This window comes from Trachemys scripta, chromosome 9 (genome assembly GCF_013100865.1).
Source record: "Trachemys scripta elegans isolate TJP31775 chromosome 9, CAS_Tse_1.0, whole genome shotgun sequence".
Taxonomy (NCBI): Eukaryota; Metazoa; Chordata; order Testudines; family Emydidae; genus Trachemys; species Trachemys scripta.
In genome coordinates this window covers 45850939-45866874 of record NC_048306.1, presented here as the reverse complement: position 1 = coordinate 45866874, position 15936 = coordinate 45850939, and the positions used below count along the sequence as shown (strand labels likewise).

At 49.3% G+C, this 15936-nt stretch overlaps 1 protein-coding gene across 2 annotated transcripts; it reads right to left on the bottom strand.

The window, feature by feature from the left end:
• Positions 1 to 317: 317 nt before the first annotated feature.
• Positions 318 to 15664, bottom strand: SPRY3 (sprouty RTK signaling antagonist 3). 2 transcript variants are annotated; one of them, XM_034781577.1, is made up of 2 exons: positions 15527 to 15664; positions 318 to 7817 (listed from the first exon to the last, which is right to left on the bottom strand). In XM_034781577.1, the coding sequence occupies exon 2, from the start codon at positions 7738 to 7740 to the stop codon at positions 6868 to 6870; it is 873 nt and encodes a 290-aa protein (XP_034637468.1). In that variant the 5' UTR covers positions 7741 to 7817; positions 15527 to 15664; the 3' UTR covers positions 318 to 6867. The 2 variants fall into 2 exon arrangements, with proteins under 2 accessions (XP_034637468.1, XP_034637469.1); XM_034781578.1 differs by lacking the exon at positions 15527 to 15664 and adding an exon at positions 15000 to 15261.
• Between the last annotated feature and the right edge of the window lie 272 nt (positions 15665 to 15936).

The window sequence follows — 15936 nt, the reverse complement described above, 5'->3', positions numbered from 1 at the left end:
CAGCATGAGCAGTACCCACCTCACAGCTCCCTGATAATGCCAGCATGAACTCCAACAGTCAGTGCAGTATATGATAGTGCACAGCCACCGTGGCAGAAGTTCAGGCTTGGGTCTGCATACAGGTGTGAAGCTTGGGTTTCCATTGCAATGTGGACACTCAAGTGTGGGCTTGGAAACTCGAGTCCACAAGCCTGGGTCCCACAGACCCGGGCTACCACTAATGTGCCAGCTTGCCCTCTGCCAAGGCAGCAGCAGACTGAGTCATGCCCATGACCTGCCTCTCCCCACCCCTCCCCCTGAGACAAGAACAAGAGAGGTTTCAAAATTAATATATATATTTTATTGAATAGTTGCTTTCAGTGGCCTGGAAAGCCAAACATAGAATTACTTCTTTTATTTCAGCAGTGGTTCAGTAACAGTTATTAGCTTGCAAGAGAAGAAAACCAAACAGAAGAGGGTGCTTTAAAATAAATAGGTAGGTTTTTTTATCTTTAAAATAAACTTTTCAAATAAATACTTTATTTTTTCATAACTGGTACAAGAGTATTGTCAAAAAACAGGGTTATGGCCAGGTATTATACTGTCTAGAAAGGCAAAAGAATCTCAACATGACAATTGCGGGAGGGGCTCTCATTATACACTGTACAGGATACCTTTTGTACCAGATAAACAGAGAGTTAGATGCTTCAGTCCTTGGTACTGGGCTTTCCTTTGAAGTCAAGAGGGAATGAGTCTTCGAAGGAGTTTATGCTACAGACAGCTGGGGTATAAGGAGGCAGCAGAATGTGTGAAGGAGCCTTCGAACAAAGGCTGGGAGTTGGAGAGAGACGAGAAAGGGGATTGGAGCAGCAGTGTGGGGGAACTGAATGGGCCGCATCCACAAATAACAATGCTCATCACTATTGAGGTCGGGGTTAGCACAGCCTAGGTCTTCAGTGCGCGTAAGAACTATGCCCTGATGCTAGGCGAGCAACATAAGCTGCATTCACCACAAATCCCTGAGTTTCCTGTTGACAGGTTCCATCCTACTCCCATTGAAGTTGGCGCATGTCTCGCTGCTGACTTCAGTAGCAGTGGGGCCTGGCCCTCTTTCTCCAAACCCAGTTGCATTACATGCAAAACTTGATTCCCTTTTGGTCAGCACTGATACATTCAGTGGTCTGCATTGTGAAAGGTTTCCTGCAAGGGACTGATTGAGAGAGACTTAGTTCGACTTGGCTCCCATCTATCCAAAGTCTTTCCTGACCGCACTCCACACAAAAATGAAAGATCTTTGGCACCGTTCCCTATCATCGTCTTTCTAGATGTGCCCTTTGAGCATCTTCTGAAGTAGCTTGTAAGAGGTGGAACAAAGAATCAATTTCAGGTGGGCCAAGAAATGCAGGCTGGGTTTGATCACAGGCTGTCAGTGACAGAAAGCATTTGCTAATGAGCTCTGCACTAGTGTCTAGTGTCTCAAACTAAGAAGGACCCCTAAGCAGATTAGAATAAGGCGGTGGATGCTAAATAGTATTGCTTTGCCCACCTGGAATGGAGGCTGAGTACTGTATTTCAACTGCATGTGAGCACCCAGCAGAAATAGACTGTGGATACTTCATGCAGAAGATCCTGAACTAGATTTGCTTGACCACCTGGAATAGGGTATTGAGCAAGTCCACTCTCCCTTTTCCCAGGTGTGGAGCTCCACTGGCTTCTGCAGGCTCCATCAGACTGGAAATGCAACAGTTGCAAGAGGCAGCTAGAGAGATCAGTAACAAAGTGTGTGCTGGAGAGTGGGGAAAATTATAAATGTGCCATCTGCTTATCTTCAGGCCAGTCTAGCCATGCAAATTCAGTGGGGTTTATTGCACTAATGCAGTTGTTCTGAAACTGCTCTTTTGTGCTTTTGGCCACAAGTGGGGATAGAAAGAGGTCAGGCCAGTGGGCTTAGGGCAAAGGGTGGGGAGTGAGTGAATCTGAGACTAGCCATCAGCTAGAAGCCCCTTGGAGATACTCTGTTCAAAGGGGTCATGCTTCTGGAATGAGACTAAAGGTGTTTCAGGTGCTGGGCGTGGTGCGGACAAGGATGTGGTTCTTTGTCTCTTAGCCTGCCCTCATAGTGCTGTGGCAGGAGGGGGCACTTCACATCACTCTGCAGTGCCCCCTTCTGGCCAGTGCAGGAGTGTGGGAGGTGAGCAGCACCTCGCCTTCCTGTGAAAAAGAGAGGAGAGCTGCAAGATGCAAACTTCCAAGTGGTGTTTGGAGCTCATATAAAGAGGGGCAAAAGCAAAGCAAGAGGCTATTAAAGGCCTGGCTCTTTTGAGGCCCTTTTGTCTCATGCAAGTTCTGCAACTCACAGGCCAGCTCTGTCTCTTTCTAGCAGTGGAACGAGATGGGGCGGCAAGAAGCCATAGCAGATTCCTTTCCTTTCTCTGCTCCAACAGTGGGACCAGACAGGGAGGCAGCTCAGACCCCTGCATCTCCCCCTTTCAGCAGCTTGGAGCCCTACAGGGTCCTTTGACATAAGTCCCTTTTCCCCCATCTAAGTACGCTGTAATGCACTTTGCCTATTCTAATTTCAGCTGGAAAACCTACCCCAACCAGCTTTTATTTTCTGAATGAGATCAGATGCAGAACACCACATGCACTGAGCATAGCTTTCCACATATGGAGCTGTCTAATAATCAAACTCTGGGAATCCCAATCAAAGCTCTTACTCTCTGTCACAGGACAACTGTAACTTACATTTGGACACCGAGGTAAATCAAACATAAAACACTAGAGCAACCTGCTGCACACATTTAGAGCCGATCCCATCCCTCCCACTTTGTGGTGGTCCCAGCAGGCACTAGATCCATATCTGATGGTAAACTGCATGTTTTGACAGAAATGAAAAAAGCTCTACCAAGCTGGAGATCTTGAGAAACTCACAGGGAGACCCAGTTTGAAGATGGGCTACTTGTTATTAATTAACCAATTAGCCCATGTTGTTCACCTTCAGACAGATTTTGGTAAATCCTGGCCTTGTGGTTTCTGTCCTTGTCTAATAAGTAGATTCTCCTGCTGCCCCTCCCCTGGAAGAGGAAATTGATAGTTTTCAATAGAGATGAGGTGAGTCCCAACTAAGCCCCTGGATCCAAACAAATCTGAACTTTGAAGGGGTACAACTCAGATCCTGAACCTGGTTCTGAATTTCACAACTGACACCAAGAATGGCCCAACCAAGGCCCTGGTACCGAACAGCCTTGGATCTGATGTTTTGTGACTCAGTCCAATCTCTGGTTTCCACTCAAGTGCTCCATATTTTACAGAATGTATTGCTAAAAAATTGACAAATTACAAAATATTTCTAAAATATTACAAAATAAGCCAGATTTCCTGATCCATAACACCCATGATATGGCACAATGTGCTCTTTAGAGCGGGAACTTTCACACTGGCACAGAAGAAAGAACATGTAAACAGAAATCACCATGACCTGCCACTAATCTTCTGACAATTATTGGAGGTATCTGTGGTGGAATAACAGAAGCATAATGCCCATAGACTCATACTCCATAGGCATGTTGCCTGCACAGGGACTGGAAGATCAGGCCCTTCCTCTCACCAGGCAACTTCTCCAGCACTCTGACGAGTTCACCATTGTGTTTTCATGACATCATGATTCCTCTCCGTGGAAACATTCAAGAAGTCACACCCATTATCAAGTAATTCCATGAGCAAGTGAGAGGAAAAGATGGATCGTGAAGGAAGAAAGGCATTGACTGAATGGACATGCCCACCCCTTTAAAGGAAACCATGAAAAGCAAAGCTGATCAGGGAGGTGAGGGAGGGATATTTGTTTTTTTCCCCCAATGAAAAGTTACACTGATTTTTCATCAAATAAACCTTTTCTAAATATTTTGGGTTCTTATTAAAATAACAAAAAAGAATATTTTTCCATGAAAAAGGGCTTTTTACATTAAAATTTTCATTTTGTGGAAGAAGTCATTTTCCATTAAAAAAAATTCTTATGACAGAAAATGTTTGACTAACTCTGGTGACAAGTGAATGGTGCTAGTAAAGAAGTAAGGTGTGTCTCGTTATGGAAGTCCCTCCAATATACATGTCTCTGTGTACCTTACTCTTTATCTGACAGCAGAAATTGGAATTATAAATCTGACCAATTATTATCATATATATATAAATATGTTTGCAATCCATTATATAATTTATGGAACAGAGATGTGGACTGATCATCTATACACACACAGATCCACACACCTCTAGTGGAACTCTCACAGGGAAGACCTGGTGTTTTTCACAGATCACTCTGCTATCCTTGGAATTGCACATCTTACTTCGCTGTAAGTTGAATTTCACTATAAGTGAGTTACAGTGTGTGTGTGTGTGTGTGTGTGTGTGTCATATGAATGCCACAGCTTGTATAAATTCATTTCCCAGCTTCCAATGGGACAAGCAAACTCCCACAATATGATTCTGGACTTGGCTGAAAGGGAAGACCCTCACCAATGAGCAAATTTTCATCTAGGGATAGAACTCCTGACTTCTCCTGTCTTCTATACCTACCCTTCCCATTCACCAGCCCACTCAGTACAGAGCCCTGTTAGGAGAGCCTATAAAATACCCCAGATTACCTATAAACCAAGATCTAGGATTAGCATAACAGAGTGGAGATATTCCTTTGGAGTTTGTAAATGTACCAGGAAGCCAAACCTTGCATATGGCACCATTCACAGCAATATCACGAATATTATTATAATAGTCCTAGCCATCGTAACATTATACTTATATAAACAAAAATATATCAAAGTAATTCTAAATGAAGAGGAGTCGTCAGTGGATAGGTGTGTGCAACGTCTGTGCCCTAAACGTTGGAGTGCCTTGGAGGAAGTTTTGGGACTGTTGAGGGATTCGTTGCATGTATTTCTCCAGCTCTCGCACCTCCTGTAGCCCTCCTGAACCTTTACTCCAGTGGAACAGGAAGGTTATTATGCCTTCTTCTCTTCAGACACCCACACACACATGCCTCCGAGGACGGATGTGATGGTGGGATACAGCACTGAAGGGTCAACCTGGCTTTCATTCCACAGGCCAAGTTTCTGAAGTCATTGGGGTTGTAACTGAGAGTTTGGCACCATGTTTTTACAGCAGAGATGGGTGAGCCAGAAATTTCAGATTACAATCTGGATCTGAACTTCCTCAAGGACCAGGAACGTTCAGATACAGGGGTTTGGTTTGGTTTATTATAGGTATTGACCATGAACCATCACCCAGATCCAAACCTCTCCATAGTCTGAAGATTTGGTTCAGACCCATCTCTAGTTTGCAGAAGGTGTCTCCTGTCTCAGAACACCTGTGTCAACATCAGGCTTGCCTATAGGATGCATAGCTGTGCAGCCAATCCACTTTTGTGTAGCTTTCTGTCTAACATGTGGAGATGAGTGAGGATGCTGAGGCGCTTTAGTTGGGGAGGGAAGGCTGGCTTCATGCATTACCCATCCCGTTCTGCTTTCTAAACACACAGATCTCCCTTTCCCCACCAGCCCAAAGCTGGAGCCTCAGCTAAGCACCATTTTCAGGCCCAGGCAAGGAAGTGATCATTTTTATAGCATCAGCACAAGGAGAGAATTTGGGGTTCTTAATTGTTTTTAAGGTTCATCTTTCCTTTTCTTTTATTAAAGTGAATTCAGTGCTGGTGAAAGGTACCAGATTGGCAGCCCCAGAGACTGAAGGACGCTGTTGATCTACTGGTCAGGGCAGAAGGGCAAGCTTCCTACACATTGCCCTACTCATATACCTCTCTCTGACATCCAGAGGTAAGAAGGAAGGCCAGGTTCCATGGCCCACCCAGTTCTTGGCCTCTATACTGAGCCTGCCAACAGGAGTATCACTTGTGGTAGAGGCTTACCACCAATGGATGGACTGAAACCACCAACTCACCACTAAACAGATGGTGTCACCAGTCAGTCATGACCAACCTGGGCTAGAGTCACAGTGACACCTTACAAGTTGTAAGTCTCTGCAAGCAGACCTTTACCACACCCTCAGGGTATCCAGTCCCCCGCCCCTCAGCCTGGGATTTAACCTGCTTCATACTCTTAGCCAAATCTACTTTGAAATACCAATTACTACAGTGAATTCCCCTTGCTGAAGACCCACTGATGTACGAAAGTGGGAGTGGGACTCCTTTCTGTCCACATCACCCTTTCCATGCCAGCATGATCCTTAATCTATCCATGTCCTATTTCCACTGACCAGTGAGCCCCTAAAAACTGGATATTTGGGCTCACTTATTTTCCTTTTTACCTTGAAATTATCGAGAGCTTTATCTCTTGATCTGCTAAGGGGAGGGGAGTAAGGTGTTGCCATTGGTTGGTACAGTGCAGTGGCTCATCTCCCTTTGCAGGGACTGGCCTATAGCACAACAGCAAAGAAAACTGAGGAAAAGCCTGTAGGAGGTGCCACTTAGGAAAGCTGCAGAGAGAAAATGGATGAAAGAGACGTGGGTTCTGTGGTCTGGTCCCCGGAGGATTCTAGTGCTTGGACACGTCACCCTTTTGAAACCCATTACAGAAAAACAGCTCCTAAGGCATTCTGAGGTCACAGAGTCCTGAGCCAGTTCCCATGTTGAAAGCCCCCCGTTGATCACTAGTGCATTGTCAGCATCTGATTCCCTCTGTCCTAGTCCTTTGCCAAAATGTGCAAACCCCGTCACGTTTGGCTTGGGCACAGAAGCACAATTCCTTTGTCTCAAGAACATGCTTCACACTCCCTTTGTGGGGCTTGGTGGCTGGCGGATTGTTCATCTGTTTGCTTTGTGCCCAAAGGGGGTATGCAGCGGAGGGAGTGAAGGAGAAGAATAGCCAATTCTGCTCCCTGGGAAGGTCATACTGGCTTATCCAGAGTCTTAGGGAAAGGCGTGCCACTGGAGGAGGAGATCTTCCTGCAGACTGTGTTGGTGTGGTTCTGGCAGCGGCAGCCAGGACGTTTCAGACTGTCGTAGCCCTGCTGGCAAAGTTTGAGGCACCCCAGCGTAGGGAAGTAGCAGCAGAGGCAGGGCATGAGGAGAGAGAGGAAGCTCATTGCAGCCCAGCGGGCGCAGCAGGACCCCGAGCCGCAGGAGCAGGGGTCATCGGCACAGGTGTCCTCATCATCAGTGGAGCAGTGGTAGAAGAGACCCTTGACACAGCACAGGCAAGTCCCATAGTCGATGAGACTCTCTGGGGAGCAGAGGCAGCGCTGGTTGCAGACCCAGCAGGAGGGCAAGCTGCGAGTGGCTGTGCAGCGGGCGCACTTACAACGCCCACATTCCTCACAGATGAAGAGGTGTCCAGAGTGGAGAGTGGCCTTCTCCACCAAACCTTTCAGTGGTTCCTCGGGCTTCAGGTCGCCCGCTCTGGGCTGCGTCCGGATGAGGGAGTGACCAGAATCTGAGGGCGTGACCCCGCTCAGCAGCCGCTGGTCCGAGGTGGTGGTGCTGTGAGACACAGAGCTGGCAGTGCTGGAATGACTCAGGTGCTGCTGCAAGGCCGACATCTGGTGGTGGTGGCTGTGGCTGTGGCGCAGGTCCTGGAAGGTGGAAGACACCAGGCAGTCCTGAGACCACTCTTGCTTGTGGGCCTGCTGTGAGAGGGATGGGTTGGACCGAGCTTGCTTGAAGGAGATGGCGGGCCTCTCCACATAGTCATTACTGGCACGGATGGAGCAGATCTGGTCAATGGAGAGGACTTGTTGGAAGTCCTCAGCAGGCAGATCCATTGTCTCGTCACTGTTGAGTTCAGCCACGCTGGATGAGAGCAACAAGGGCTTGCGGCATCAGGGCACATCGGAAAATCCTAGGGAAGAGGGACAGAGCAGGAGAGAGAGAAAAGACACCTGAATTACAACCGTAACCCCAGCACTGAAACAAACTGGGAAGCAAAGGATGATGGGAGAGCCACGGACAAGCTACCACAGGAACAAACACCAGGGAGGGAGAGGAATTATTCCACTGGGCATAACTGGGAGGACTGGACTGAATATGAGGACAGGAAGACTTAGTCAGCAATAAGGAACATTTCTCAATGGTGAGGTCTATTGCCCTGTCACAGGGTCACTCAAGCAAAGAGTAATATTTTGATCTTTGCTAGTGCCTCCCAGCTGCAGATCTCAAAGCACTTCGCAAATACTGAGGAGTTAAGTCCCACACCTCCAATGTAGGGAAGTATTGTCCTTGTTTTAGAGCGGTGGCAACTGAGGCCCAGAGATGTGAAGTGACTTCTCCAAGCTACACAGAGAGCCTGGGACAGAGCTGGGAAGAGAATGATGATCTGTCCTGTGGCTTCCACCCCACCCCACCCCACCCTTCCCTCACTTGCACAAAATGCTGAACATATACTTTATGGATCAATCCCTGCACTAGCCAGGGGATGAACAAAATGAGCCAACATCTCAATCTCTGATATCTTTGATTCAGACTTAGTTTCACATTGGTTTTTGCTGGGGTCTCCAGAGCATTTCCATTCATACCCCATGACACAAAGATCATGCTTACCTCCTTCATGAACACTCAGAGAAAAGCATTTTTTGTTTCCTCAATAGTGAAAATGTTCGTGCTAACCAGATCTGCTCCAGGCTATCAGGGTTTGTCAGAGGATATGCTACCTGCATAGAGGCTGCCAGGATTTTGTTTTCCTGATTCTCACTGCAGCACTGGAAACACATTCTGGCTTTATGCCAAGTGGTCGCAGGGATGGGAATGGCCTCCAACCATGCTGTTTAAGGGAGCCTCAAGGTGAGACCAATATTCAGGGGAAGATTCATGGGTGGAAGGTATTTGCCATCTGACTCAGCTTCAGGGATTAATGCTCTCTCATGATGACAGCATTTCTGGACCTGGGTATGGCCTGTAGCGAGACACCTGTGACCATAGAATATGGGCAGTCCTTGGGGAGGAGGAAGAAAAACGTGAACAGGATTTGTGTGCCTATGGATTCTAGTTACAGCCTCATGGCGGGGAGAACCAAAGCTATATAGTTCTTATAGTGCTGCTGTGTGTAAATTAGGGCACAGGAAGTGACCCAACAACACCTAAGGAGGGAAAGTTAATTGTTTTGTGTCGTACACTGAAAACAACCCCAGCCTCGGTTGCAAATCATTTAAAGTCATGATCTTTTACTGTACCTATTGGTGGTACCTATCAACAGTATGTATTTTCCATTGACAGATGGGTTGCTGTGTAGTATTTTCTGGCTTTCTTAGGACAATCTGTCCTCATCTTGCAAGTTCTACAGGCAACCATAAGCTGCATGGATGTTTTCACAGCCCACAGTTCTGCAGAAGGAAGCTATTTAAATACTGACCCTCTTCACTGGCTTTAGACATATTCAGCAAACCAGTCTAATGATGGCAGAGGAGACTTGCCTGTAGGCCAGGAACTATGGGTAAAATACTACCCATGCAGTACACAAAGTGGAGAGAAGACTGATTTTCATTAGCTAGGCTGCCCTTGAAAGAACAGACAAGAGCAAAGGCAACTTACTTTGATTGTTAAAGTGAGATCTGTCCTGTCCCTAGTCTCCGGAAGGAAAGAAAAGGCAACCAATCTGATTTCACTGTATTGTATTGTGCTGCTAAAATCTCCAGTCTGCTTTATGGGAGGAAGGGATTAGGATCAGCTGCTTAAAGGGACTTCAAAGATGTGTCAGGACTGCCTTTGCCCAACAGTGGATTTTCAACATTTCTTAATAAGCGTTGGACAAGTGGTTTCAGTATCTTTATAATGCCTTCTCTCTAGCCACCATCCCACCGCGGGGGGGGGGGCGGAGGGGGGGAGGGGAGGCACACAGGGGAGAAAGGGGGTGCTGTTCTGGCTAATGAGCCAGACCAGGTATCACTGACAATAAATGTGGGGTTTTCTCAGACAGGTGGTCCCTAGTCAGATGAGCAGCCAGGAATAAGACCAGAAGAAACTAGTTTAAGAGGGAGGGGTGAAGTGGGGGGAAGGGCAATAAGATCCAGCAAATGTCAGGATGAATACAGAATGGCCATGAAATGCACCAGACTCTAACGAGATGTGCTCACCATGTCCACTGCGTAATGGACAATCTGAATGAACTTCTCCCCAGAAGTGTACATTATTGACTGCATGGGTTCAGAAGGGTACAGAGTCATTAGGTGTAAATAGTAGTCTGAGCTAGTGAGGCACAAGGATGCTGACCATTGGGATGGCTAATTCAAGGGGGTTTCTGTGTGACACCCAACCCAGTATATGGGAGCAAACAGCTGGCCCTAAGGAACCCAAGGTAGGCTTGGATGTCTAGAGAAAGCTGGGTAGGGAAGGCACATGGGCTCATAGAACTTCTATGCTGCACCACTAATGTGTAGGCTGGACAGCTACAGTCCTTGAGACCACAGATTATGAACAACCAGTTGAACTGGTAATACAGTATGTAGGATCACACAGAGGGAACTTGGAGAATGAATTTGGGGAGCACAAGTGCCTGGAGGACAGGCTGAATGAGAGGGGACTGAACTTAGGATGGAAGAATCCCATGCACTGCTACAGGCTGACTGACTGGCTAAGTGGTAGTTCTGCTGCATATGAGTCAACAGTGTGCCCTTGTTGCCAAGAAGGCTAACGGCATATTGGGCTGCATTAGTAGGAGCATTGCCAACAGATCGAGGGATTATTCCCCTCTATTCGGCACTGGTGCGGCCACGTCTAAAGTATTGGGTCCAGTTTGGGGCCCCCCACTACAGAAAGGATGTGGGCAAATTGGAGAGAGTCCAGCAGAGGACAACAAAAATTATTAGGGGGGGGGGGTAGCTCAGTGGTTTGAGCATTGGCCTGCTAAACCCAGGGTTGTGAGTTCAATCCTTGAGGGGGCCATTTAGGAATCTGGGGCAAAATCAGTATTTGGTCCTGCTAGTGAAGGCAGGAGGCTGGACTCAATGACCTTTCAAGGTCCCTTCCAGTTCTAGGAGATGGGGCACTTGACTTATGAGGAGATGCTGAGGGAACTGAGGTTATTTAGTCTGCAGAAGATAAGAGTGGGGTGGGGGGTTTGATAGCAGCCTTCAACCACCTGAAGGAGGGTTCCAAAGAGGATGGAGTTAGGCTGTTCTCAGTGGTGGCAGATGACAGGACAAGGGGCAATGGTCTCAAGTTGCACTGGGGGAGGTCTAGGTTGGATATTAGGAAAAACTATTTCACTAAGAGGATGGTGAAGCACTGGAATGGGTTACCTAGGGAGGTGGTGGAATCTCCATCCTGGGAGGTGGTGGAATCTCCATCCTGGGAGGTGGTGGAATCTCCATCCTGGGAGGTTTTTAAGATCCGGCTTGACATAGCCCTGGCTGGGATGATTTACTTGGGGGGCTGGTCCTGCTTTGACCAGGGGGTTGTACTAGATGGCCTTCTGATGTCTCTTCCAATCTTAATCTTCTATGATTCTATGACTTTGTCCAGGGCATGTTAGCAGTACTGCTACTAATTCCATGGCTGTGTGTCAGTATAGGGCCTGGCCCAGTGGATCACACTCAGGATCTAGAAAGGCACCAGAGGGTAGGATCTGGGTCCCATTGGACACTAGATCCCATGCAGGTAGCATGAGCTAGCTGAAGAGAAACAGAGAGCATAGGGTTTGGAACCAAGACCCAAAAGGTAGGATGTGAGGGTTGAGATGACAGTAAAACCCAGCATTTTTGAGGGCAGTATGACTGGGTGCTAGGATACAGAACTTGGAAGTTACTATAACCCAAAGGAAAGGACATGGAAACTGAAGAGCACTGGGACCAGCAGAACTAAGATAAAGGACTCAGAAGGCAATGGGACCTGCAGGGCTTGGACACTGGGGCCTGATGGCTAGATTCTGGGACCTGGTGGGCACTAGGATCTTGTGGACAGGACTTTGCACTCAGATGATAGAATTCAGGAACCGGTGAGATCAAGGATCCAGCAGGTTTCAGGACCTGCTGGGGACTGGGATCTGGCAGATAGGATTCAGGATACTCAAACACGTTGGAGATGATTCCAGATCCCTGGGCAGGAGCCACAGCAGAGAGGATTTCAGACACAATGTGGGCTAGGACCCAGTAACTACAGTACACTTCCAGACCTGCTTGGTCACTGGGACTCAGTGGAGTTGATTCTGAACCTGTTAGAATCTAGCATTCAGTAGCTACAATGCCAAACCCGGTGGGTGCCAGGACCAAGAGGATGTGATTCAAGGCTTGGTGGAGGCTGGGCTCAGAAGATATGATTCTGGACAGAATGGGCACTAGGACCCAGCAGGGTTCCCGATGCCCAACAGGATAAAAATGGATTGAATGACAATAAATTGTTTGCCATTCCGGATGTGATGAATCCAATCCAGCCGTCAGGATGGACCGAAATAGATACTGCAGGCGCAGGTAAAGGAAAAAAGTCAGGGATGAATAGGCAGGGAACTGGCAGCCGCAGAGAGAAAAAACTACTACAGCCTGTTTCAGATCAAGAGAACAGCCCATTCAGCAGGGAGTAGCAGCAGCAACAGGAGCTGGGAAATTTACCAGGGGTGGGGTAGGGTGGGCTCGAGACGCACACACACGCACTTCTGTCTATTAATGTATCTACCTAGCCATACCCATGCCACCACAGATCAGTGTGGTGAGAGATTCACAGGCCAGATCCTCTTCAGAGCTCAGCTGAATTCAGTGGAGCTGCACTGATTCACACCAGCTAAGGAGGTGGCCCCAATACTGTGTATTTAGATGCCACTGGGGCTTAGGGTGACCAGATGTCCCAATTTTATAGGGATAGTCTTGATTTTTGGGTCTTTTTCTTATATAGGCTCCTATTACCCCCCATCCCCTGTCCCAATTTTTCACGTTTGCTGTCTGGTCACCCTACTGGGGTTTGCTTTCCTCTGGATCCAAGGGTACTGGAACAATTTGTATAGTGGGGGTGCTGAGAGCCATTGAACCAAACTCTAAACCCTATATATGATGGAAACCACATCAGGCCTCCTAGTTCCAGCATCTGTTGCTGTAGGGATGCATAGCTCCCGAATCGCCAGCCCACGGGCGCGGCAAACTGCTCCCATGGCTACGAGGCAGGAGTGACCTTCAATCCAGTGTTTGTGTTTGGGAAACTTATTTGGCTGATTTGATTGTACCCTCGCAGCTGGTGTTCACGCGCTCAAGAGATGGGTTCATTATCTTATGTGCATGTATACTGCCTGGCTTTTCTATGCGCAAGAATGTAACCACTAAGAAGAGTTGTAAACAAAGTAAGGAGAGAAATAAAAACCCCAGGAAAAGTTTTCCTGGGAGGCTTTTTGCAAGAGGCTTGTAAAGCTCTCTAGCTACCACAGACCTGGCGTTCTGTTTCCTTTCCTGCGTCGTCACCACATGTTGCGTCCTATAAGACTATCTGTGCTAGTGTTATGGGGCCATGTCCTGCAAAGGGCTGGGGACTTGCGACTCCCAGCAGGTTCAGAGGCAGCTGCAGGAGTTCAGCCCAGCTGGGGATTTGGCCCATGGTTGAAGTTGCAAACCCACTGCCATAACAAATTCCTCATAGCTGTGGGGAGGGGTTATTGTCAGCTGAACTTTTCCAGTCTGGGTCTCAACCCAAAGGTGAATTATATGGGAAAATGTGAGCAAAATCCATGCACCTATTTATGAGCTCTAGCTAGCTATCTTTGTCTGTGTGTCTATTTACCCCAAACACACCCTTCCATCTCTCTGTATGTCTGTCTATCCATCCATGTACAAGCTCCTTTGTCTGTCTGTCTATCCGCATACCCATTCTTTTATGTGTGTGCATGTATGTCTAGCCCAGTCTGTCCACCCCATATATGATAGATAGATAGATCTGTCTATCTAGCCTCATACCTCTCTCTCTCGGTCTCTCAGGAGTTTGTATAGTATTCTTCACGAGAGCATTTAAGCTTTTGAGAGCATGAAAAAAAAAATCCACACTTTTTCCATCAAAAATATTTGTTCATTGGTGTCATAATTTAAATTGCCAGTTTTCTTCTCCAACCCCCTTTTGCAGTCCAGAACACCTGAGTCTTGTCTGGCACTACCCTGTCCCCCACCCCAACTCCAGCTGAGGTGATACCCATTGCCTGCCTTCTAGTTCAGCCTTTCCCTGGCAGAGGAAAAGGGGAGGCAGAAGGGGGGGGGTTAAAGCCATGGCTTTGAAGGACAGCACTCCCACTCCTTTGTACAGGAGGCCCACAGCCCACTGAAGTCTGCCTGCTGCTGTCACTTTCACCTTACATCTGATTTTTCCTGTACCAAAGGAGCTTGGTATGGCCTCTGGGCCTTGAAATACCCACTTTCCCCAAACCTGGTGCCCAGTGCAGTTCCCATGGCAGCCTGGGAGTTTCACTATTGACTTAAGCAGGTCTAGTCCTATTTCCACACACCCCCGTAACCCCATTGAAAACCTGAGTGCGCACAGCCATTCATGCCTCTGTTCTGAGTCTGCTTTCCCTCCTGACTACAGTATTGTGTGTATTTCATATCATTAGCTCCTTAGTGAAGAGCTCACACCAACCACCTGGCTAACAGGCAGGGGTCAGTTGCTATTCTGCCGCGCTGGTACTCTAATGAGACCCTTTGCCCCAGGTTTCCTTCCCCCAAGCCCGACGCCGCTATCTCCCACGCTGATGATCGCTGCCTGACAAGCCCCGGAAGCCTGGCAGTTTTATGGCCCCGGGCTACCCAAAACCCTGTGAAGTCTGTGCGATAATGGGCCATAGGGCGAGATTGTAAAGGCAAATGATTCACAGACGCTTTCAGCCGCAGGAAACATGCCAAGCAGCCAGGAACAAGTTTCCCAGGGGCCGGGCGGGGAGATCGCCTCTACCCCGGATTGTGAGACTGGCAGTGCCGGGCTCCTTTCTCTCCTTCACTATCCCGTGCCTCCTGCAAAGGCTCCCTACCTATGTTCCTGGGGAGGGACCGCGAGCCTTCTCCGTGGGCCGGTGCCCTGCGGTTCAGCTCCCGCACCCACCCCCAGAGCGGGGACCCTGGTGGCAGTTCACCTTCTCCAGCCAGCGCCTCCGCCCAGCCTGGCTCCCAGAGCGGGGCTTGCTTGGGAACCGGGCGAGGTTCCAGGACCTGTCGGGCACTGGGTGACCTGCTCCCGGCGTCTCGGACACTGTAGCGGCCGGCCTAACACACGCCTCCAGCCGTGGTGCCCGGGAGCTGCTGTGCTGGGTGTACGAGGCGAGCCCGGGAGCTCGCAGCCCGCGAGAATACACCAGGTTTCTCCCTCTGCTTCTCGCCGAGTCGCCACAGCCCCTGCAGGGCGGTGCTACCCGTGCACGCCGCGTCCCGGCACGCATTGGCTCCGCAGGCTCTGCGCTGCTCAGCTCTCTAGTGCGCGCCCCTGCGCCAGCGGCGCATCCCCGCAGGGCGGCGAGGAGCCAGAGAGGTAGCGCCCCGAGATCGCTCGCGAGCGTTGGGGTTCTGTGCCCCCCAGCCCGGCGCACAACAGCCTGCTCCGCTCAGGGAGACAGCCAGGGGTCTCCGCGGGCATCCCGCATGGCAGTTGACAAGGCGCGCTTACCTCGAGGCCAGTGCAGGTACATGCTGCTAACGGCACCTTCCCAGCTGAGGCCAGAGCCCCGCACGCTCCCGGACCGCCTCTCGCTGGAGAAAGTCTGAATGAAAACTCCTTCTCGGTCCTCCTCAGAGCCAGGGCAAGACCCGCTCCTGCTGCCTCTCCCCGAGTTCGGGTCTATGTGTGCGCGGCTAAGGGCTAGCGAGATCCCGCTCTACAGCGAGCAGCCCGGACGCCCAGGTTCCCTGCCCAGATCCGGCCCGTCCTCTCGCTGTAGCTTGCTGGGCGGTGCAGGGAGCCAGCATGAGCTGGGCAAGGCGAGGTGCTGCGGGGGCTAGTCAGGTAGGTGGTGGGGGTGGCTCTGGGCCGGGAGGGAGCTGGGGCTGCCGGCTGGCGATTTGTGAATGCAGCTCTCC

Coding starts and splice junctions, on each gene's coding strand:
- SPRY3 (XM_034781577.1), bottom strand. CDS start 7,740: ATGGATCTGCCTGCTGAGGACTTCCAACAAGTCCTCTCCATTGACCAG.